Source organism: Hylobates moloch, unplaced genomic scaffold (assembly GCF_009828535.3).
Source record: "Hylobates moloch isolate HMO894 unplaced genomic scaffold, HMol_V3 SCAFFOLD_8, whole genome shotgun sequence".
NCBI lineage: Eukaryota > Metazoa > Chordata > Mammalia > Primates > Hylobatidae > Hylobates > Hylobates moloch.
Window position 1 is genome coordinate 84,444,919 of NW_026652283.1, and position 25,032 is coordinate 84,469,950.

The 25,032-nt window shown below is 46.9% G+C and overlaps 1 protein-coding gene across 1 annotated transcript; it reads right to left on the reverse strand.

The window, feature by feature from the left end:
- Positions 1-91: 91 nt before the first annotated feature.
- Positions 92-24,710, reverse strand: TGM4 (transglutaminase 4). The gene is made up of 14 exons (XM_058442806.1): positions 24,377-24,710; positions 23,600-23,677; positions 23,073-23,246; positions 20,774-20,880; positions 17,780-17,909; positions 15,059-15,177; positions 12,283-12,390; positions 11,169-11,203; positions 10,691-10,839; positions 7,461-7,712; positions 4,304-4,582; positions 3,540-3,709; positions 3,261-3,397; positions 92-1,078 (listed from the first exon to the last, which is right to left on the reverse strand). Exons 1-14 carry the CDS (start codon positions 24,708-24,710, stop codon positions 937-939), a joined length of 2,214 nt encoding a protein of 737 aa, XP_058298789.1. The 3' UTR covers positions 92-936.
- Positions 24,711-25,032: the final 322 nt, after the last annotated feature.

A 25,032-nucleotide genomic window follows, 5' to 3' on the forward strand; every position in this document is an offset into this window, starting at 1 on the left:
AGCACAGGATACTTTAAGAAGCTTATTGGCATAAAGAAAAAAGGACTCAGGGACCACAGAGTCTTCTTGAAGTAGAGTTTAAATTAAAGCATATTGATCATTTGAGCAAATCTCTGGAGGGCAGAACAAGAAGGAGCAGGCTTCAGTTAACAGAAGCAGCCTTGAATTGCCAGGATGGTGGATGGAATACCAAAGAGTTCACACCAGGGAGGAAGCAAGGCCTTCCCCCAGAGTCTCCTAAGGGGCAGCAGTTAGAATAAGGGAAGAGGATTTGCTGGTCACCGTTTGCTGACATGGGTCTCTATGGTGAGTTCAGGCTTGAGGACAGGGGTGTCTGCAAAACCACATGGCCCTTGAGAAATGTCCTTGCAGATTGGGCTTCAAACTGCTTGGAGCACCAGGAGAGGGACTTCCTGGATTTCAGGGATAGAGAGAGGAGAATGGAGGCAATAGGAGGAGGAGAATGCACTTCTAGCAGGCCCATCCCAGTGCTGAGAGAGCACTCCAGTTGACAGGTGCCTTCAGGGCGGGCGAACCCATGGCCTGAAGATATGGCAGCTTCTCAAGGGGCGTCAGCAGGTGGCAGCGCTGGGCTGCCCATAGTCTGCTGCTCCAGGGAGAGAATCTGTGGCTTTGAAGTCTATGGATTTGAATTGAGACAATGGTGGCCCTGATTTTTGAGGCCATGACTCAGGAAAGGGATGGGATTCTGTGGCCTAGGCTGGTGTTTCTAACTGTAAAAGAGGTGACCCTGTGATAGCACAGGACCTGGCCTTGTGGGTCTGGCTGCTTATGGTTGTGTTGGCCTTTTGGACCTGCTGGCTCTTGAATCTGCCCTCATATAAGTCATCAAATTTAATCATCCATAATCTGAAAGCTAAGCACAAAGTAGGAAATGCTGAAATCTCAACTAATGCTCCGCAGCATCAGACAAGGCTACTTGGTGATGAGAACAATCTTCTGAGCATTAATCTCTTTCACTTGTTTGGAACTTAACTTGACGATAAATTTCTTGGGTCCAGTTTTTATTGGGGTGCATTTTATTTGGGATTGGATGGTCTCACCAGGCTGCACCGTCCTGGAAAATTCAAAGACATACGGACATATAATCAGCCAAGGATGTTATGGGAAGAGGGAGAAGATGAGTTGGGTGAGAAGCCAGGAAGCTGAGCCTTAGCTCAGCCTCTTTGAAAAGTCCTGGCCATTCCAGGGCATGGCACAGTGGACCTGCACCTTGGGTGCTGCTATCAGTTTTCTCAGATGTAAAGCAAGATGGTTGAACCAGCTGGTTTCCAGAAGCTCTTCCAACTCTGACATTTCACAAGCCTTCCCTGGAGTCTTGCCTGACTTTACTACAGATGTTCTTGTTTCATGGGTATTAGTAACAGTTATCTATTACATGAAATCTAAGAGGAACCTGTATTTTATGTTGAATCCACACGCAAGGAATTGGCTAGCCCCGCACTACTCAAAAAGTGTGTTCTGGGGCTCAGCAATACTGGCTGAGCTTGTAGGAAACACAGAATCTGAGGCTCCACCCTAAACCTGCTGAATCAGAATCTACACTGTAACAATACTCCCCAGGTAATTTGTGTGCACATTAAAATGTGATAAATCCTAGTCTAAGGAAAATAGGAGTCTATCATTTTTACTTGGAAGATTCAGACATCCTGTAAGAAACAGACCATCAGAAACCTCTCAGAAACAAAACAGTAGAGTTCAGTAAAGTTTTTTGCTGGATATATCAGCGTGCCAAAAATCAATTTCCATATAGTCCAGCAAACAATTAGAAAATATAATGGAAAATATTCCATTCATAAAAGCTATAATATTGATGCATCTTGGAATTAACCCAACTAATAACGTGCAAGTGGTATATAAAGAAAACAATATAGCTTTTCTAAAGGTGATTAAAAAGACTTGAAAAAAATGGGAAAATCTCATATTCCTAGATGGCAAGACACAATATTGTCATTTGGCATAATTCTCCCCCAAATAAATAGGTAAATTCAATGCAGTATCAATCTAAATCCCAGCCATTTTTAAATTGTATGACAAGATGATTCTAAAAGTTCTATAGACAAAAATAGGGGGGTGGGGATTTGCCTAATACATATCAATGTATAGATATGATAATCATAAAATTATTATAGGACTACAATAATTTAAGTGGTATGATATTAGAATAAGACAAATGAAATAGCAAATTAAAGAGTCCAGAGACCCAGATATATATGGGAATTGACAGCATAATAAAGGCAGTGCTACAAAGTACTAGGAAAACCACAGACAAAGTTGGAGCTCCACATCACTCCACACCCAAAAAAAATTCCAGATAAATACCTAATTGGGTAAATAAAGCTGGAAATTCTAGAAAAAGCATAAGAGAATATTTCTGTGCACCTAGGATGACATGAAATCCAGTATCTATAAAGGAAAAGATTGAAAAATTTGACTACATTAAAATTTAAAAATTCTACTGGTGAAAGACATCTTAGTGTTTAAAAAAATACAAACTGTTCGGCCGGGCATGATGGCCCATGCCTGTAATCCCAGCACTTTGGGAGGCCAAGGTGGGCAGATCACCTGAGGTCAGGAGTTCAAGACCAGGCTGGCCAATATAGGGAAACCCCGTCTCTACTAAAAATACAAAAATTAGCCAGGTGTGGTGGTGTATGCCTGTAATCCCAGCTACTCAGGAGGCCAAGGCAGGAGAATCATTTGAACCTGGGGAGGGATGGAGGTTGCAGTGAGCCAAGATCGTGTCACTGCACTCCAGCCTGGGCAACAAAGTGAGACTCCATCTCAAAATAAATAAATTAAAAATTAAATTTAAAAAATTAAATACAAAACTGCTATAAAAAATTTCACAACATGTAACACTCTTTACTGTGTAAAGACTCCATACTAATATGAAAAACAAATGACTCCGTAGAAAAATGGACAAAAGTTAGGAACAGGCAATTCACAGGAGAGAGTCAATTAATGTAAGAAATATTCAACCTCACAAATAATCAGAGATGCAAAGTAAAGCAATGAGATTACTTAACCACTAGATTGGCAAGAATCAAAAAGATCTGTCGGTAGAGCATAAATTGATGCAATCTTTTCTGAAAGTAATTTGGCACTATCAAAATGTATCTATGTTTTGACCCTATGACCCCATACTGGGAATTCACATCTCAGGAATATGCACACATGTGCAAGATATATGTCCAGAAGTATATTTCTATTTGTAAGAATACCTCAGGCAGACTCACCCATGGTCAGAGGTCTGTAGTGAGGAGATGCCCAGGCTTTCCAAAGAGAACTTGACGTCAGTTAAAGGGATGGCCAGGGTATTCTTGAAGATACAATTGCAGACAAGTAGCTGGCCAATTCTGCCTGTGTTAGGCAACTGTAGTAGGGTGGGGAGGAGAGATGGGGAAAGAAGATATGCATGAGCCAACCAAGGACCCTCAGGGTTCTTAGGGGCCCCATCACACCCCATGGCCAACCTCCAGGCAGGAGGAACCCTTTATGGCCTGCAGGAAGCTCACCTCTATAGAGAACTCAGGGTACTGGAAAGACGTGAATACTTCAGAGGCCGTGATTTCGTTAGACTCCACAATTTCCGCAATGATGAAACCTCTGATAACTGGCTCATCATCTAATATAGCCAGGCTGTTGATGTAGGTCTTGGAGTCCAAGGTCAGAGTCACTTCTGATACTGCCAAAGAGTCAGGGTGGAGGGGAGAGGTCATTCATCATAGCCCCCCAGTATGAGTTTTTCTCATCAAGCACAGAATTAGGTTAACTTAGTGTGAATTGAACTGCATAACTTTGGACATGTCCCATACTCTCTTTAGAAAACAAGACGTTGTGCTCAAGATGGAATAATAATTGGCCAAGTTCTCCAAGATTCCATCCTGAGTCCATGACAGACATTACCCGTTGTCATCAGGACATCCCACTTGTTTCCAACACTGTGCCTCGGGTACTCATAATCATTGATCTGACTGGGCATCTTAGATTAAAATTTCTGCCACCACAGAAGACTTCTCATGACACTTTCAGCACCCCTAATTTATAACTCTAAGATAGACCCAGGCTCCTAGTCCAGTGGTCTCTTTGGCCCACTTTTCTTCTGTGGCTGGCTTTCTTGTGACTACCAAGGGGTAGGTGCTCAATATATATTTGTTTGTGTTAACTCACACTCAAAAATTTGTCAATGTATGGAAGTTGTCCACAGAGGAGAAGAGGGATTTCAGATTGTGGGGACCCTGAGCTCACTTGAGGCCTCTCCTCCCCATGGTTCTGGTACCTTGACCTTGGATCTGCGAGGTCTTATTGAGGTCACACAGTTTTGCCACCTTCTTGCCAGTGTACAACTGTAGTTCAAAGGAGCCCGAGATGTTGACATTCTGTAGGGCAGCAGTCTTCCTTTTGAGAATCACGGTGAAATTAACAGGGTTTCCCAGGAGCACATCATCTGACTGTACCGACATGTGAAGAAAGTTCTCTTTTACAGGTTGTCTGTGCTCCCTCTCAGAACTGAGAAGGAGGAAGGCATGATCCATGACCTGCCTCTCCTCAGAGGAGCCTGAAAGAGACACAAAGGCAGCTTCCTTCGGGTGCTCCTTCAAGGACCAAATGTCCCAACCACCCCTGTGGCAGAAGGAGCCCATCTGCATGGCCAGGACTCCAGAGACATCCCTGAAGCCCATGAGCTATAGATTCACACGGAGGGCATTCAAATCCCCATTCCTAAGCAATAGCACATTCTGACATCAGTGGGAATGGCAGAATAAAGACCTCCAAAAATCTGCTTCTCCATAAAGGCAATGAGAACACTGGCAAAAATTATCAAATCAACTTTTTCAGAACTCTTGAAATTAACTAAAGGCTTATAATAATCTAAGGAGCATTTATTCAAGAAAAACAGCACAATCTCAGTAAGAATAGTTTTGTGGCATTCTGATTCTCCTCTCCCCTTCTTTCCAGCTCCACAGTAGACTCAAAAACCACAGCACCAAATCACAGTGAAAACCAGCAGCCTAGCCACCTCTGGAGGGGACAGAATGGTTTTGGAGTTCCCCTAAAAGCTCCACTACCAGAGAATTGTTGTTAATTGACCTAAGGGCGATTCCCTGGAAACCCTCATTCACAGAGTTTGTCTTCATTGACCTAACTCAGAGCTCCCTCATTACCAACAGCCTTTTCCCTGGAGCATATGTTAAGACAAACAACCTGCAGCAATTGTTTACAATTGCAGTTTCCTAAGGCAACAAGGAAAAGAAGGGAGTTGAGGGGAAAAGAAGTTGAGGGGAAAAGAAGCCAACCAAAAATCTTAAATGCTGAGGGACAAAATGTCCATAGGGGCTTTGAAAAGCTCAGACAGATTCCTAGAAATCTAGAAGGTCTGAGAAAGATCTGTTGAGGCTGTCACCTCTAACTGACCTTGAGGCTCTGCCCAAGCAAGAAGTGAAGGCAGAATTGTAAATTGCCTGTCAGAACATTGAAATGTACCCCAACTTGTACACAGAGCCCCTTGCCAAAGGCTAGGAGTCTTAATGATTCAAGGAATTTAAAGCAATATCCATCTAATCATTAGCTGACCATTCAGCAAACTGAGCAAGAATTCGGTGGTCATGGACAAGAAAGATTACAGACTTTCTGGAATTTTATCAGGGAAGTCATTAAACAAATAGCAACAACAAAAGCAACCCTGGGACGGGGGACAGGATCTGATTTCCAGAGTTGCCATATTACGTTCTTTAAAATGTCCAATTTTTAACAAAAAATTACAAGACATGCAAACAAACTATAGGCCATACATGGTGGTGCGGGGGTGGCAGGGGAGGAACATGGAAACAGTCAATAAAAACTGTCCCTAAGGAAGCCCTGACATTGAACCGACTAGACAAAGACTTTAAATTAGCTATTTTAAATATATTCAAAGAACTAAAAAAAAGGTGTGAGAACAAATGGCTTGCCAAATAGAGAATATCGAGAAAGATTAAAATTATTTTTAAAAAAGAACCAAATATAAATTCTGGAGTTGAAAAGTACAATAATAGCAGGTTAGAGCTTGCAGGAGAATCAGCAAACTTGAAGACAGGTCATAAGATTATCCAGTCTGAGAGACTGAAAGGAAAAACAATGAGGAAGAGTGAACAGAGCCTCAGAGACCTGAGGGACACCATCAAGTGTAGCAGTTGACAGACACCACTGGTCTCCCTCTCTATCCTTTCCCTGCCTCCCTGACACTTCTGTCACCCTGCCAAAAAAAAACAAAAAACAAAAAAAAGACTCCTGACCTAACTGCTTTTAATCAAGTTTGCTCATTTTCAACACAACCCTGAGGATAAGATTTTATTTCAGAGATAGCAGCTGTAAGACAGGAATTTCTGAGCTTGGTTACAAACCTCTCCGTCCACGTCCATTCTGAACACAAAGAGACTTCATAGTGGAGAGCTCCAGTTTGTCCTGAGCTGCCTTGGTAGCCATCACTTGCCTCATTTATACGGGAGAAATATTTACTGCAGGCCTACCTTGTGCAAGGTTTTACACAAGCTCACAATCAACCCCGGAGTCCAAACTGACCTGCTTGTAACTATACTGCAATGGAGGGTGGGAAAAGCCCCAGCTGCATGGGTACCATCTGCCATCCCATAGCACAGCAAATTGCTCCCTCGTCTATGAGTCCTTAGGATTTCCTGCCTTCCTCTTAATCACATCCCATCTTCAGTTTGCCCGTCTGGACTCTTGCACCCTTTGAGCATGCTATATGGAGTTGTCTTCCTTTCCTTACCACGTGGTACAGGAACCACAGCCAATGGGCCACAGGGGAAATACAAATCTGTCAGATTGAGGAACATCAAGAACAGAGGCAGCGTATGAGCCTGTGGATAGTAGAGATTGCAAAGGAGACAGTTCAGGTAGGGAAAGCATAAGCAGAGGTTTGGCCAGGGGTGAAAGTAGCCAGCATTTTCAGGGAACAGCAGGCAACATGGCTAGGGGATGCACTTAAGCTCAGGAAGGGAGCCAGAGGCCAGCTCTGCAGGGGCCAGAAAGCCAGGCTGAGAAGATGTCTAATTTGCTGGGCACTGGGGAGCACGGACAGTCTTAGCAAGGTGAATGAGCTGGTCAAACAATGCAAAGGCCTCAATTAGGATTTGTGCTTTTTTGTTTGTTTGTTTGAGACAGGGTCTTGCTCTGTCACCCAGGCTGGAGTGCAGTGGCATGGTCATAGCTCACAGCAACCTCAAACTCCCTGGCTCAAGCAGTCCTCCCACCTTAGCCTCCTGAGCAGCTGGGACCACAGGCACACACCCAGCTAATTTTTTTTTCTTTTTTTTTTTTTTTTTGGTAGGGACGGGGTTTTACCATGTTGCCCAGGCCCACCCCCAATCTTGACTATTTTGATGGTCTGGGTGACTCAGGGGCTGAGTTAGAAGGAGCTCTGTGATGCTGGCCACCTTCTGGATACTTGTACTCGTAGGTGATATCTCTCCGCCTGTCTTGGTCCACTGCCTTGGTGCTGATGTTTTTCCCGATGCTTGTGGTCTCCATTGAAATTACGTGTAACTCCTCCTGCCCATTCACCATCTTCACCAACCAGATGAGCCTGTCACCATTCACTTCTGAGAAGACGAATCTGGTGTCATAGACAATAAAGATGTCACCTTTGCGGATGGTGGTCAGTGGCGATGGCCCACAGCAGAAGACACCTGCGGGGAAGCCAGGGGTGGTCACTCTCAGTGAGATTCCCCAGCCCACCCAGTCTGAACCCAGTGGCAGCAATGATTCCCAAACTCAAACAGGACTGGCAAGCAAACTTTGCCCAAGAAGCATCCGGGTACTCATTTCCCAGGCCATCCTTAACTATTCTGAAAAGAGGGGCACATCTCAGCTTTGACTTGAAGAGTGTCAGGAATCCTCCATCCCAGGAATAGGAAGTCACGCTGCCTATTAAATTCATCCCAGCACATCAGTCCCCAGTAAAGCACAGAGACACACAATCTGGGTCTGATTCCTGGCATCACGCCTTGGAGCTATGTGACCTTGTGCAAGTCACTTCAGCTCTCTGTAGCTCCATTTCTTAGAAAACTGGGAATAAAAACAGCACTTACCTCCTAAGGCTATTGTGAAGATTAAATTAAATAATCCAGGCAAAGTACATAGCCCTGTGCCTAAAACAAATGCAAGCTGTTGCTATGGATCTGGGCTAATAAGAACATTTCCATTCTAAGAGCTGTCTTTTTATTTTTTATTTTTATTTTTTGTTAAGAGCTGTCTTTTTATTTCTAGCATGGGGATAGAGAGTTCCCTTTATTAGTCATTGACAACTTAGTGATAATTAGTCTCTTGGCTGATAGTTCCTCAGTAGTAGCTTTGGTTTTTACATACTCTTGTATGTGTGGGACATTGGGCTTTCTGCTTCCATTATTTTATTTAATCCTCAACACACAGGCTCCTCTCCCTTTCCTCTTTAAGGCAGCCAAACCTGTGAATTCAGTGTATTGGAGGACTAGGACTCAGGAGAACTGGTCTCCTAATCTAATACTGGTTTTTCTCCTAACTTGTTGACTGACCTTGGGCATCCCCACCCTCCCTCTCTGGCCTTATCTATAAAGTGAGCAGGTTAGGTGGGCTTTTAAGGCCCCTTTTCTGGCCAGGGAACAGGGCTTCCTCTGCCTCTCAGGCAGATAGTGGCACTGGGCTACTCACTGCCTGGTTGCCATGGCTACTGTCCCACCTCAGCAAATGCTATGTAGACTCCCTGGATGGAAAAAGCCTTCAACATTGCCCTGCTGAGAATCTTCCTGCAGAGTATAGGGGGGTGTGGGCATATCACCTGCTCCTCCAACCTCTGGGGGCCATCTCCCACCACCCTCACCCCCTATTATAAGGGTAATGCCTTATCTTTGGAGAAATGTGGAGGCTGTTTTCACTTTTAACAGCACTTTTTGCCTTCAGAGCCATGTGGGCTCACACTGGAGCTGGAGGAATCAGGAGTCCCACACTGAGGGGTGGGGACTGCAAAATATGTTTAAATTGTAATCTGAATGCCTTTGGGGATCTGCATGCTCATGTCTCTAGGTCCCCACCTTCCCAAGTAGACAGCCCTGTTCACTCTCTGGCCCTGTGGACGGATGAATTTGCTATCTTGGGATGAGGTTCACAGCCAAACTAAGACTTATTCCTAGAAGAACCTTGAGAGACATCTACTTCAGGGGCTGCAGGAGTGAGGCAGAGGTGTCAGGGAGGGGCCAGCTGGTCCCTGGGCACACTTCAGCTGGAGCAGTTCTGCTTTACATTATGAGGTGGCACACGAGTTTCCTTCTGAGCAGTTGGACTGCTTTTTTCAAAAAAAAAAGTTTGAGGCTGGGTACGGTGGTTCACACCTATAATCCCAGCACTTTGGGAGGCCAAGGCAGGCAGATCACCTGAGGTCAGGAGGTCGAGACAAGCCTGGCCAACATGGTGAAACCCTGTCTCTACTAAAAATACAAAAAATTAGTCAGGCATGGTGGCAGGCGCCTGTAATCCCAGCTACTTGGGAGGCTGAGGCGGGAGAATCACTTGAACCCAGGAGACAGAGTTTGCAGTGAGCCAAGATTGCACCATTGCACTCCAGCCTGGGCAACAAGAGTGAAACTCCATCTCTAAATAAATAAATAAATAAAGGCCAGGCATGGTGGCTCACGCCTGTAATCCCAACACTTTGGGAGGCCAAGGCAGGTGGATCACCTGAGGTCAGGAGTTCGAGACCAGCCTGACCAATATGGTAAAGCCCTGTCTCTACTAAAAATATAAAAATTAGCCAGGTATGGTGGCATGCACCTGTAGTCCCAGCTACTCGGGAGACTGAGACAGGAAAATTGCTTGAACCTTGGAGGCAGAGGATGCAGTGAACCGAGATTACACCACTGCACTCCAGCCTGGGCAACAGAGTGACATTCTGTCTAAAAAAATAATAATAATAAAATAAATAAATAAATAAATAATTTTTAAAAATTTGAGAACTATTGAGCTAATCTATTTTCCCTTTACTGGGCTGACTTTGTCTTTAGTACTAGGACTCACAATTTAAAATAAAGATAACTTGATTCCACAGATTTTCCAAGTAACCTTAGACCAACCCCATGCCTCTGTTTCCCCAGCTGTACAAAGACAGCCCCTACCCCCGCCAGCAAGGTCCTTCCAGCTACAAGGGGCCACTGTCTTACCCAGGAGTTGGTAACCCATAACCAACTGAGATAAGCATCCCTATTATATCTGACTTGGGTTGAATCCTGGTCCAGCCTCGTGTATCCGTGTGACCTCGGGCAACTCACTTCACCTCCCTGAGCCTCAGTTTCCTCATTTGTAAAATGAGGATAATGACAACCTACTTTGAAAGGTTAGTTGTGAGTAAAATGGATCATGTTGGTACTGTGCATGGCATGCAGTAGGGAACCCTTAAGTGCTACCATCTCATTGCTCCTAACAGTACTGTCATTGGCATTATCTTCATCAAAACAGCCAGCAAACTGAAGCCCCTGATCAGTGGGAATAGCAGGAAGGACTGAGCATGCTTTTCGTTTTGGGAAATTTTTATGAAAACTTTCCCCACCTGCTTGGCTGCATACCCAAGACCCACAGAACCCTGAGCCATGTAAGGAGAGCAGCATGGATGCCCAGCGACTTCCTGCCCTCCACTCACCCTGGCTGCGCTCCTGCGGCGTTGCATCCACAGCCTGCCAGCCGTCATAGCCCTTGGGCAGATCCGGTCGCTTCATCCAGGCATCCGTCCACATGTGGAAATTCCTGCCACAAATTGGGAACAGGCCCCACCCCGGACCACCCCCAAACCTAGTTAGAGATAAACACGCCAAAATTGCCAGAGACATCTTCATCACCGGGGACCCACTGAGGTTGTTCTCAGGGGTTTGGGAACCTTTGTCAACACTGGCAAGGAAGGGGCCACTGCTGAGTCCCACCTGCCTCTCAGAAAGCCTCCCAGGGCACAGAGCTGTGTGCAGTGGGCAGGGCCAGGGGAACCTCATGAGACCCTCACCCTGCCTATGGATAGTCTCGATCTCCTGACCTCGTGATCTGCCTGCCTTGGCCTCCCAAAGTGCTGGGATTACAGGTGTAAGCCACCACGCCTGGCCATCCTCTCTCTGCCTTTTTAAATCTACGTATCCGTGTGAGGCCAGATGTTCATATATTCCAACTAAAACAATGAATGCAGAAGCAGATATGAAATTCCAGCTGACTTCTAGCAAGCCAGACATTAAAGAGATTTGCAAAAATGGAAAACAATGCCACTCTTCTCACTACATATTTTATGCTTCGAAAAACATAGGTTTTTAAAAATAAAAATACGTTATTTATGTTAACATGTAATGGAATTATTCTTTTAGAATAAATAGTTTTAAACTTTTCAGTTTTAATTTCTAATACAGTAAATATTGGTAAATATAAACCATATAAATACAACTTATTTGGGGTCCTCAATAATTTTTAAAAGTGCAAAGAGGTCTTGAGACCAAAATATTTGAGAACTGCTACTCTGAACAAACTGACTTCCAAGTGGCCAGGCAGAATAGAGTGACCAACCATCCTGTTTGCCCAGGACTGAGGGGTTTCCTGGAACACAGTATTCTCAGTGCTAAAACCAGAAAAGTCCCAAGTGAACTGCAACAGTTTGCTCACCCAAACTGGAGCCCAGGTTGCAGGTAGAAAGAGGACCTTCTGTAATAATATTATTTTGCAGATGGGGAAACTGAGGCTCAGACAGGTGAAGCCATTTACACCTAAGGTCAGCCCATAAGTGGCAGGGCTGGGGTTCAGACTCAGGTCTGACTTGAAAGCCGGGCGCGGTGGCTCATGCCTGTAATCCCAGCACTTTGGGAGGCCAAGGCGGGTGGATCACGAGGTCAGGAGTTCAAGACCAGCCTGGCCAAAATGGTGAAACCCCGTCTCTACTAAAAATACAAAAAATTAGCCAGGTGTGGTGGCACGCGCCTGTAATCCCAGCTACTCTGGAGGCTGAGGCAGAGAATTCCTTAAAACCTGGAGGGGCGGAGGTTGCAGTGAGGCAAGATCGTGCCACTGCACTCCAGCCAGGGTGACAGATCTGTGCTCAGAACAGATTTCAGCAATGTCTATTTCTTAATAGTTTTGAACAATTGATTGGCCATAGCACCGCGGTGTACTTCAAAGAGCTTACAGTTTAGCTGAGGAAAAAGAGAAAAAGGCTGAGCAATTGGCAAGTACAAGACAGCATCAGCCCAGGCTTTCCATACCTACCATAGCAGACATGGCCCTGCACACTAGCACGGGGTCCCTCCTATCTGTAGGCTTGAGGGAGCTCTCAGTCAGCACGGAAATGCAGCAGTCCAGGACATTCTTCTCAAACTATTTTGGGAAATGAAGAAAGAGGCGGTTAAGACTTTGCCCTGTGTCAGAAACTTAACACATACTATCTAATTTGCATGTCACAGCCACCCTGCAGCATAACCCATCTCCCTGCCTACAGTCTTATAAAAAAGTCCACCACAGCACTGAAAATTAGAAACCATTTAAATGTCCGGCCACAGGGCAACAGTTAAGTAAGTTTACAGAGCTCTAGCATGCAGCCACTAAAAGGAAGTATAAGAAGTTTTTAATACCATGGGGAAAATTCCTTTGTAATCAAGTTAAATACATGAAACAAGCCGGGCGCAGTAGCTCACGCCTGTAATCCTAACACTTTGGGAGGCCGAGGAGGGTGGATCACCTGAGGTCGGGAGCTAGAGACCAGCCTGACCAACATGGAGAAACCCTGTCTCTACTAAAAATACAAAATTAGCCGGGCGTGGTGGTGCATGCCTGTAATCCCAGCTACTCGGGAAGCTGAGGCAGGAGAATCGCTTGAATCCAGGAGGCAGAGGTTGCAGTGAGCCAAGATTGTGCCATTGCACTCCAGCCTGGGCAACAAGAGCAAAATTCTGTCTCAAAAAAATAATAATAATAAAAATAAATAAATAAATAAATGAAACAGGCTACAAAGTTGTGAACAAATAGCATTACAACTTTGTAAGCCTTAGTAATAGATAAAAGAATAAAATACACTAAAATGTTAAGTCATTATCACTGAGGGAGGAGGTTATGAATAATTTTATTTTCTTTCCACATTTCTGTATTTCCTAAGTATTTTGTGATAAGCATGTTACTTTTGAAATTCTATTTACTATAAGCCACTTTATCAAGATATCATTTATATCCCATAAAATCTACCATCTAAACTGGATGATTCAATATCTGTAATTATCCATAAATATCTGTATATTTATAGAGTTGAAGTACATGTGTTACTTTTGTAACCTGAGGGAAAAACTACCAAAATAAAAGGAATAGACCACAATGTTTATGTTGCAGAAGGAGTCTGGGGGAGTTTTGTGGTTACAATTCTTTGAGGTTCTTTTTATTTTTTATTTTTTTTGAGAGAGGGTACAGTACAGTGGCACAATCACTGCTCACTGAAGCCTTAGCCTTCTGGACTCAAGTGATCCACCCACCTCCCTCTCCAACTGCTCTGCCTGGGACTATAGGCATGCATCACCATGCCCAGCTAATTTGTTTATTTTTTGTAGAGACCAGGTCTCCCTATGTTGCCTAGGCTGGCCTTGAACTCCTGGCCTCAAGCCATCCTCCCACCTTGGCCTCCCAAAGTGCTGAGATTACAGGTGTGAGCCTCCATACCCAGTCACTCTTTGGGCTTCTTAAAATCACCCCTTGATTTTCTTTTTCTTTTTCAAGATGGAGTCTCACTCTGTCGCTCAGGCTGGAGTACAATGGCGCCATCTCGGCTCACTGCAACCTCTGTCTCCCGGGTTCAAGTGATTCTCCTGCCTCAGCCTCCCGAGTTGCTGGGATTACAGGCACGTGCCACCACGCCTGGCTAATTTTTTGTATTTTTAGTAGAGACGGGGTTTCACTGTGTTAGCCAGGATGGTCTCGATCTCCGGGCCTCATGATCTGCCTGCTTCCGCCTCCCAAAGTGCTGGGATTACAGGCATGAGCCACCGCGTCCAGCCCACCCCTTGATTTTCTAAGAGGGGAAACTCCCTAGGATTCAGGTGATTCCTTCTTCCCTACCCCTCCTGTGGTTCGTTTGGCTGTCTCCTTGCCAGCTACTCCCTCCCATTTCATTTGCCTCTGGTCCTCATGTGTAAGGAGAGGATGCTGAGGGCCTTCTAGGAATGAGTGAGGGTGGAGAGGGCACTCAGGGCGCACCTTGCACAGAGCACACAGCGTGAGCCTCGCCAGCTGGGAGTCCTTCCTCCCTTGTCCCTATTCCGTCCTGTCGTAAGTGTCCAGACCCAGGGGGAGGAGGGGAAACTCAAGCAGCTGTGAAATGGGTGGCATTTCCCAGGAGCTTTTTGTTGCCAAATCTGGGGGGAGGGGAGGTGGGAAGCATCTGGAGTCTGGCATCCTCACACCCCAGCACGAAGGCATTGGCCCTCCACTCAGCAGGGGCCTCCACACAAGTCTCTAAAAAACTCTCCCTCGCATTTAGAAGCTCTTTGTCAACACCAACATTCTAATTGTAACAGGGCTTCCTTGTAACAGCGCTTGGTTCTTTGGTAAATACACTGGCAGGTAGGGGGTGGGAGAGAGCTGTTTGGCATGAGAGAGAGCCATGGGGGCTTCGAGAGAACCATGGTGGGGGGTGGTGTGGGAGAGAGCCATGGGGGGTGGGAGAGAGCCATGGCGGGGGTGGGTGGGGGAGAGAGCCATGAGGGGTGGGAGAGAGCCGTGGCGGGGTTGGGTGGGGGAGAGAGTTGTGGGGGGTAGGAGAGAGCCATGGGGTGGGTGGGAAAGGCCATGGGTGATCCTTGTGGGAGGGCTTCTGCCCAGGGCTCCACCCCATCTGTGCAGCCTAGGCAGGTCACCCCTCTCTGGCCAAGTTTCACATGTATGAGGCTGGCGTTTGACCTGAGGTTCACAACCCTTTCTCCAGAACCTTTACTGGCTACTACCCAGCTAAAAGGGTGGTCTAGCAGATGGGGCCTGGTCCAGTCACAGGACGACAAATCATTACCTGACCAAAGTTCCAGGGTTTGTATTTGATACTTCTGGCAGCCCCCACGTAATGGCAGCCCGTGTCATTGAGGATGTACTCTTTGCGCTCGTCCTCGTCAGGCATGAAAACCATGTCCTCTGAAGCAAGACCACACATACACAGGGGTTATATTCCGCCCTGGGAAAGGGGCAGGCTTTCCACTGGGGACTGTCTGTGCTGGGGGAGCTTCAAGGTCTTTGTGAGGGACTTGGAACACCCAATGTTGGGGGAGGGAGGTAAGTGGGAGGGAAAGTATCCAAAAGAACTTCCCGAGCCAGCTGTAGGGGACTTCCCCTGGGAAAATCTGGAGCAATTTAAGCATGAGTTAAGAAAAGGATGAATCATAAACCACTGAAAAGAAAGAGAGAGTCCATGAGTCCATACAGATGGTAGAGAGAGAGAGAGGTAGATGAGGGTGAAGGGAGGGTTCTGCCTACAGGAAATGCCAGGGGCTAGCAGGTAAACATGGTGGAGAGCTGGCCTTGGAAAATCACTGTGCAACCATCACAGTGAAGAATGGTTGAAGCAAGAACTATCAGTGGATGCTAAATCTAGGGGTGGAGAATTTTAATAAGGATCAGGATGTTTGAATGGTCTTAAAATGTGTCCACATAGACTACTCGTTACAAAGAAAAACATAGTACTTATATAGCAGAAAAACTGGACAACACCTTGACCAAATGATCATACTTAACATTCCCAATGAGGGGCAGGCAGACATTGTGTGCCTCCAGGTATGATTTTCCAAGAAGGACATGTCGTTTACGTAATATCCAGCAAGGACTGCGTAACCTGAATCTAAAGATGACGAATCATCAGACAGACCCAAATGACGAATGATCTGTTAAAAAGGGGGACTTCTAGTCCTCAAAAATATGTCAAAAAAGACAAAGAAAGACTAAGAAGTTGTTCCAGATTAAAGGAGGTAAAGAAACATAACTACATGCAAAATGTGACTCTAGATTGGATCCTGTACTGGAGGGAAAACAATGCTATAAAGTACATGATAAAATCAAGTGACCAGCTGGGTGTGATGCCTCATGCCTATAATCCCAGCACTTTAGGAGGCCAAGGCAGGTGGATCACCTGAGGTCAGGAGTTTGAGACCAGCCTGACCAACATGGCGAAACCCTGTCTCTACTAAAAATACAAAAATTAGCTGGGTGTGGTGGAATGTGCCTGTAATCCCAGCTACTTGGGAGGCTGAGGCAGGAGAATTGCTTCAATCCAGGAGGCAGAGGCTGCAGCGAGCCAAAATCATGCCATTGCACTCCAGCCTGGGCAACAAGAGTCAAACTCTGTCTCAAAAAAAAAAAAAAAAAAATTTAAAAAAAGTGACCAAACTGGAATATAGATAGTAGATGAAAGTGTTATGCTAACACTTATTTATTTATTTATTTATTTATTTATTTATTTATTTATTTATTTTTATTTATTTTTTTTGAGACAGAGTCTCACACTCCGTCACCCAGGCTGGAGTGCAGTGGTGCAATCTCGGCTCACTACAACCTCCACCTCCCAGGTACAAGCAATTATCCTGCTTCAGCCTCCTGAGTAGCTGGGATTAGAGGTGCGTGCCACCACGCCCAGCTAATTTTTTGTATTTTTAGTAGAAACGGGGTTTCACCATGTTAGCCAGGATGGTCTCGATCTCCCAACCTCGTGATACGTCCACCTCAGCCTCCCAAAGTGCTGGGATTACAGGCGTGAGCCACCACGCCTGGCTGCTAACAATTTAGTGAAGTTGATAACTGTACTGTGGTTATATGAGAGAATATCCCTATTCTTAGGGAATACACATTGAAGGGTTTAGGGGTTGTAAAGAACCAACTTGTATGTAACTTACTCTCAAATGGTTCAAAAATAAAAAGCGCACACGCGCATGTGTGTGTGTGTGTGTGTGTGTGTGTGTGTGTGTGTGTAGAGGAGGGAGGGAGGGAAAATGATTAAGCAAATGGAGCAAAATGTTAACAACAGGTGAGCCTGGATAAAGGGTATAGGTTGTTCATTACATCATTTTTGCCACTCTTCTGTGAGCTCAAAATCATTTCCAAACACAAAGGTTAAAAAAACAGAGCTCCTTGGCTTCTAGCATGGGCACCTGATGGCTTTGACTTCAAGAAGGCCCCAGGAGGGAGGGCAGGTGTGGAAAGGGTTGACATAGAATGTGCCGCATTTGAGGCTGCAAGAAGATGTCCAGCACCCTCTGGAGAGAAGCCAGTGTTGGCAATGGCAGAAGTAGCCTCAAGCGCCATTTACATAAAGGCTCCAGTGTAGCCATAGGAAGAAATGAGCTGGGTACATGGGGAAGTGGAGAGAAGAGAACAGAACTAAGGGAGCAGAAGGGAGGAACCAATCACAATTCAGGCCCTGACCTGGAGTTGGCAAGAAAGAAGCCCTTGGTGGCCCCTCCCCACCCCCACCAAGGCAGCCTCTGTACAGTGGTGGAGGCAGAAGCCAGCTGGGGCACGGCAAGGCACTGGGGAGAAGTGGAAACAGGGAATAAGGACCTCCATTCTAAGGGGCCTGGTCACAAAGAAAACGCTCCAGTGGTGTCTGTGATCTGTTCCTGGGTCACATCCCTTTAACTAGCTTGCAAGTACCTTGAGAGGAAACAAAAGCTCATGGACTATGCATTGCACATAGCAGGTTTTGCCAGGGTCACCTGCCATTCCCCAGCAGACCTGAGATTCACAGTACCTTTACACCATGGGTTGAAGAGAAGGTATAGGATGTTTTCTTCAGACTTAAGGATGTGGTTTCCAGTTTTCACATTTAGTTGGTACTTGCCCAGGATGGCATTGGGGGTACTGGTGACAGCCACTGTGACCTGAGCAAACCACAAGATAAGGTGGACATCTCCCCCTCTGGCCAGATCCCAAATCCTACAAATGCTTCCCAGAAGAATCCATCAGTCCTAACAACTCATCCTATCTGGAACCAGCCTGGAGACAAGAAATGGTCAGCCAGAAGCGCCCCTGCAAGGGCAGGATGCATGAGACAGAAAAGCAGCCGCATACAGCATGAAGTTTTGGCACGTTTTGCAAGGGCCCTGGACAGACTGGGCATTTTCACCTCCCTGAGATTCACTCCCTTCACCACTTGCTTCACCACAGCCTGGAGGTGATACCATCTCCAGGTTGTCGGGAAGATGCTGTGGATAAAATATACATAAGGTGCTGACATGGCTGGCTCTGTGTCCCCACTCGAATCTCGTCTTGTATTGTAATCCCCATAATCCCCACATGTTGAGTGAGGGACCTGGTGGGAGGTGATTGAATCAAGGGGGCAGTTTCCCCCATGCTGTTCTCATGATAGTCAGTGAGTTCTCATGAGATCTGATGGTTTTATAAGGCAGATTCCCCTGCTCTTTCTCACTCTCTCTCACCTGCTACCACGTAAAATGTGCCTACTTCCTCTTCTGCTATGATTGTAAGTTTCCTGAGGTGTCCCCAGCCATGTGGAACTGTGAGTCAATTAAACTTCTTTCCTTTATAAATTACCCAGTCTCGGGTATTCTTTAGAGTAGTACAAGAATGGACTAATATAGGTGTCTAGCCCAGTGCCTGGAACTTCAGGGGAAAGGTTAAATGTCAGCTGTCTTTTGGTGCAAAAAAACACCTTTCTCTTGGAATACAGGCAGCCAGAGTCCCAGAGGGCCATTGGTCCAAGGGCGTCCAGGCCTTTATCCAGCCTTTTAGGATAAATAATAGCTGGAGAGATAATTAGGATACATCAATATTGCTGTAGCCACAATGGTACCAAGAATAATAATTCTCATCCTTGTCACAATACACTTCCATTTGTGGTCCAAGATCCTCCCATGAGATGCTTATTATTATAACTCATAGGAGCAATAGGCTCTCAGTTCAAATCCCAGCTCTACTCTCCCCCCTTTTTTTTTGAGACAGAGTCCTTCTCTGTCACCCAGGCTGGAGTGCAATTGGCTTCTAGCATGGGCATCTGATGGCTTTTGACTTCAGGAAGGCCCCAGGAGAAAGGGCAGGTGTGGAAAAGGGTTGACATAGAATGTGCCACATTTGAGGCTGCAAGAAAATGTCAGGCACCCTCTGGAGAGAAGCCGGTGCTGGCGATGGCAGAAGTAGCCTTGAGTGCCATTGCAGCATTGAACTCCTGGGGTCAAGTGATTCTCCCACCCAAGCCTCCCAACTAGCTGGAACTACACGTGCCCACCATCACTCCTGGCTAATGTGTGTGTGTGTGTGTGTGTGTGTGTGTGTGTGTGTGTGTGTGTGTGTTGTGTGTGTGTGTGTGTGTGTGTGTGTGTGTGTGTGTGTGTGTGTGTATGTTAGAGATGGGGTAGCCCTATATTGCCCAGGCTGGCCAGCTCTACCTCTTACTGGCTGTATGACCTTGGCTGGTTACTTAACCTCTCCTGTGCCCCAGTTTTCTTGTTTAAAAGTTTGGAATGATAACAGGCCCCCTTCTTTGTGGGAGCATTGTGAAAATTAAATGAGCTAATATATATAAATGTTTAATTGTCATTATTTTGCTGGTGGGGAAACTGAGGTTCACAGAGGTAGCCCAAGAGGTGGAGCTGGGATCAAACTCACTGTGCTACAACTCCAGAATCCACAAGGCTAACTCCCCACACCCCTCTTGTGGCAAGAGGGAGGAGGTTGTGCCCTCACTGTTCATTACAATGGAGCCCAGGAGAACCAGCCTCCCAGGGTGCAGGAAATGGCCCCCACCTTGATCTGGCTGGTGGTCCCACGGCTGTATTCATATGTAAAAATTCATTGTGCAAACCATTAAGATTTATGTCCTTTATGTGTGTTATATGTCAATTTAAAAAATTTTTAAAAATAACACTTTTTGAGTAAAGAAATGTAGCTCCTGCCCACAACCCATGCGCACCTCGGGAGAGATTTTCATGATACCCTGAAAAACACTCAAATGCAAAATTGGGGTTGAGGGTCTGGGATCTGGGATCTGGATGGGAGGGAGAGGAAGGAAGAGGCCGGGGCACTAGGGAGGATTCCAGCAGCAGCTGGCCCATTCATCTCATTTCCACCAGCAGATTCTGCTTCTACAAAAAGCCAATGTAATTGCCATTTTTAAATCATGGCATTAGCCTAGCATTAAACTTCTAGGAATTTAGCCCATGGAAATATCCACAAGCCAGTCCAAAGATCTGGCTGAGAGATGGTTCTTTACAACACTGGAAGATTGGAGACAACTGTGAACACCCAGTGCTCCCCAAAAGGGTGGAAAACCAGCCACCATAAGCCACACACTCGGGCAGAAGCCACTGTGGAAAACATCCATTAGGTCTTGTCAAGTGAGTGAAGCACGAGATGGACCCCCATTTTGTATTTGACCATGACATAGAAAAAGCCTGGAAGGAAGGATGGGTAACTTAGTTGGTGGAACCATGGGTTATTTTTATGTACTTCTCTCCACTCATGTCCTCCAGTGAACATTGTTCCCTTTGAAATGGAAAGAGGAAGGGTGACACGTAGGAGGTTTAGCCACAGAGATACTGTGTGCTTGGAGGAGGCTGAGTGGGGAAACAGACATTTGGAGCCTTGGCCCCTCTATCATGCTCTGCTGTGGATGGCTTTAAACCACGTTACCAGCTGACAGGTTTGAGGAAGGGGATAGGGGCTGCTCACATTAGGAGCATTCCGCCAGAAGCCAGCCAGCCCACCCGCCAGCCCGGTGGGTGCTCACCTCTTTGCCAGACTCATTTTGAAGGGCTGCCTGCCAGTTGTAGTGGTCTGAGGGCATCCTCGGGTCGAGCACCACCAGGGTGTGTTTGGCGATGCTAGGATTTGGCCCTGGAGACACCCAAAGGAAAACATTGGCCCAGCCATGGGCCACCCCCAAGACAATCTCCCCTGGTTCAGGCCCACCTACTGCCCACTCACGGAGTCCCCACCCCTCCTTTCCAGGCTCATTTGTCCCCTGGCTCCAGCCCCTCTAATTCTGCTGGGGCCTTCCTCTGCCCCACATGTCCAGTTTTAGTTTTCTGTTCAATTTAGATGAGCTTCCTGCCTCCTCTCCACGTCCTCCCTTTTTACCCATCAGATCCAGGTCTCCCTAGAGCTCCTGCCTCTGTCACACGCTCATTCGAGTTACCATTTGTTTAACCCTGCTGGCTTGTGCCACAGACCCACATGCTTGTTCACTCCACGTAATGCAGGGGAACTGCTTAACCTTCACTCTTCTCATCTGGAGGAGGCAGGTGCCACCGCCTACCCTGCACGCTGTTGCAGGATCTTCTTTGAAAGGTCGGTCAGGTTATGTCATGAGCTCCAGGGACTACTAGAATCAAATCCAGCCTCTTTCCATAGCCCACAGGTGGCCCTCAGTGAGGCTTCTCCCCAACTTTCCACTTTCCTCCCTGTCATGACTGGGTTTCTGGTCCCCAGAGAGTTAGCTCATGACAAAGAGCACGTGACACAAGTGTTGTCTCCTCAGGGCCCTGGCACTTGCCGTGCTCATGGCTGGGAACACCCTGCTCTCAGCTCGTCACACGGTGGGACGTGCGTCTCAGCAGGGTCACTTCCCAGGGAAGCCCTTCCAACCCTGACAGAGTCAACACCGACAATCAGCCCTGCCCTGACCTGCTGCTTTCTGTCTTGCTGGAGGAGCCTCTTGTTTTTGGTTTCTTTCTCATATTTGGCCCTGTCTGAAATTATCTTGCACTTTTGTTTGTTTATTGCTCTCTCTGCTAGTACAGTCAAGTCTAGGAGGCAAGAACCACATTACCTCTGGGTTCCCTGGCCCAGAGTAGGTACTCAGTAAACATTTGTTGAGTGAGTGAGTCACACTACGTCATACATGGAGAGTGCTCAGTGCAACACCTGGCATGTGGCAAGTGCTCAGGAAATTTTGGGTGAGGGGATGCACATGGACCCAGGGGTACTATAAAGTCACTGAAGTCAGCAACAGCACGATCCCAGTCCATGCATTGAGCAGGTAGCTCATGGCATGGCACACAGTAGGTACTTATTTCATCTTGGATGAAGGGAATGGAGGCTGTTCTGACTGATCTCCACCAGCACGTTGGAGGAGACCCTAAGCCTGTTGTTCACTCAGAGAAGGAGCAAAAGGAGCACTCTTCCAGGGAGTGCTATTGTATACCATCTTGTAAAGCAGATCTACCTGATCTAATTTTTTTTGAGACGGAGTTTCACTCTTGTCGCCAGGATGAAGTGCAATGACACTACCTTGCCTCCCTGCAATCTCCACCTCCCAGGTTCAAGCAATTCTCCTACCTCAGCCTCCCAAATAGCTGGGATTACAGGCACCTGCCACTATGCCCAGCTAATTTTTGTATTTTTAGTAGAGACGGGGTTTCACCATGTTGGCCAGGCTGGTCGCGAACTCCTGACCTCAGGTGATCTGCCCGCCTTGGCCTCACAAAATGCTGGGATTACAGGCATGAGCTGCCATGCCCAGCTTACTTGATCTATTTTTAAAACTTAAAAACAACAGTAAAGAAGTAAGACCCTCCTCCATTATCCCACCACCTGTCACAAAATCTAACACATTTTCTCTGTTCCCCTAGTTATACTTATGCACATATATTTACCTAGCTATAACAAATGCGCGAGCCATTTCCTATTATCTTTGCAACCAGAATATGATATTTTAATCATTATTACTGGCTTGCCTCCAGCCCACCCAGCTATGGCATCAGCACACCTCAGTCCTATGATTCATCTCTACAAAATGTTCCAGACCCCACCAAGGCAGATGCCCGCTGAGTCACCTCCTCTCTCTGCTCCAGCCCCTCCCCTGCTTAGCCAAGGAATCAGAGCCTCACTATGTGCCAGGTTCTGACTGAGCTTCCCATTCTATTCTCATCCCACCCGCTATTATTCCCACGTTACAGATGGAGAAACTGGGGATCAGGGAGGGTATGGCACTCCTGGCTCAGACTGACCAGAAAGGGCCACTCCAGCATCCAGAGACCCTTGTGGTCCCTCCCCAAAGCCCCATGAGTAGGGCCCCGAGGCTTCACCTGTGCTGAATTCCAGTTTCAGTTGGTGGTAGGATTGTAGGGGCTGGTTCAGCACTAGCCGCAGGTGAAACACCTGCCCTCGCCGGAACACAGGACTGCTCGTTTGGAACTCCCAGGTGTGGTGAGAAACGGTGTTCTCCTGCTTCAAGAAGTCAACGTGGAGAACTTGCAGCTCTGTAAGCAACACAGCACATGGGGAAAGAGAGCACACAGAATGTTTATTCCCTGATCACCTCTTTCTGGGTTCAAAATCTGACAGTGCGTTGAGGTGGAGTTGGGCTTTAGAGTCGGGCATCCCTGCTCCACCTCCGGCTGGCTATGAATCTGTCTGAGACTCAGTTTCCTCACCTGTAAGATTGGTGTGCATGTACCTACCTTGTGGGATTACATGGGGATGAGCTGAGAGCAGTGGACTCAAGTGCTCAGTCATGTAACCCTGTAAAATAGGTAGGTGCACGCCCATCTTACAGGTGAGGAAACTGAGTCTCAGGGTGAGTCTGTGAGTGGCTGTTAGGCAAGGTTCCCACCCCAACTCCCCCTCTCTGCAGACATGGCCTCAGGAACAAAGCTGGTGCCAGGGTGTTCTCGGTCAATCAACACGAAAGCTGAAGGGAAAGAGGGGAGTGGGCAAACTGAGGAGGGAACAGATGAGCCCTGGGATTGCTCCCCTTCCTGTTCAGCCCAGACTCTCGTCAGCTTCAAGTCAGATACCATCCCGAGGTGAGAGTTCACATCCTGAAGAGAAGGGTGGAGTGCAAAGTGGCTGGGGTGAAGCCTTTTTATCCAAATCGAGGAGGAAGCACCAAGGAGCTCCCATGATCTGAGGCCAAGACCACCTGCATTATAAATGGGATTTTTAAGGCCAGGTGCAGTGGTTCACGCCTCTAATCCTAGCACTTTGGGAGGCTGGGGGTGCGGCGCATCACCTGAGATCAGGAGCCGAGATCAAGCCACTGCCCTCCAGACTGGGTGACAGAGTGAGACTCCGTCCCCCGCAAAAAAAAAAAAAAAAACAGAAAGGGGATTTTTTTCTTCAATGCTAAAGTGAAAAGTACAATTCAGTAAAAGAAATAATCTCCACATGCATAATACACCCTTTTCTGTAACACATGTATTTCTTACCATGTGTCTGTTATAATGACATTTCATATTACCTCAGCTTGGGACCCAAACCCCTCCCCTTTATCTAAAATTCAAACTATTCCCAGGCTCATGAGTGATGAAGGGAAATGTGTTTTGGCTGCACGCTGAAACCACCTGGGGGTTGTAAAACTACTTATGTTCTCCCCCAGCGATTCTGATACAATTGTTCTGAGTGGGGCTGAGCCTCTGTGTTTTCAAAGTTTTCCAGGCAATTCGAGTGTGCGGAGGGCATGGTAAAACACAGACTGCCGGGCCCACCCTGAGTTTCTGATTCAGCACATCTGGGGTGTGGCTGAGAATTTGCCTCTCCAGCAGCTTCCTTGACGACGCTGATGCTGCTGGCCCAGGGAGGCACATATTGAGAACCCCTAGATTAGGAAGCCCCACTGTGGCCTGTGAGGTAAAGTGAGGTGAGATGCCGGGAACTTCCTCTGCTCCTGAGGGCTCATCCACAGAGGAAACCCATCCTCTGCAGAGATCAAGGAGGCCAGCCATGGAAACGTGGGCTTTCGTGACTACAAAATAGGCGGAGTGGTCACACCCACATCAGAGGGCTACCTTGGGGATGCAGCCAGTGACGTGTTTCGAGACAGCACAGCTCATTCTTGCTGGAGTGGCTTTGGGATTGGGGTCTGGACAAGTGTTCTCCAAGAAGGCAAGCCCCAGCAAGTGGCCTTCCCTCTGCACCGCTGCACAGGGCCTGGGAACCTGCTGCCTCCAGCAGGGAGGCCCACCCGGCAGACAGACCTACCTTCCCAGGTGCTTCCCCTTCTTGGGCTGAAACCTTGGGGTGGGCCCATGGCTAGCTGGAGCATCT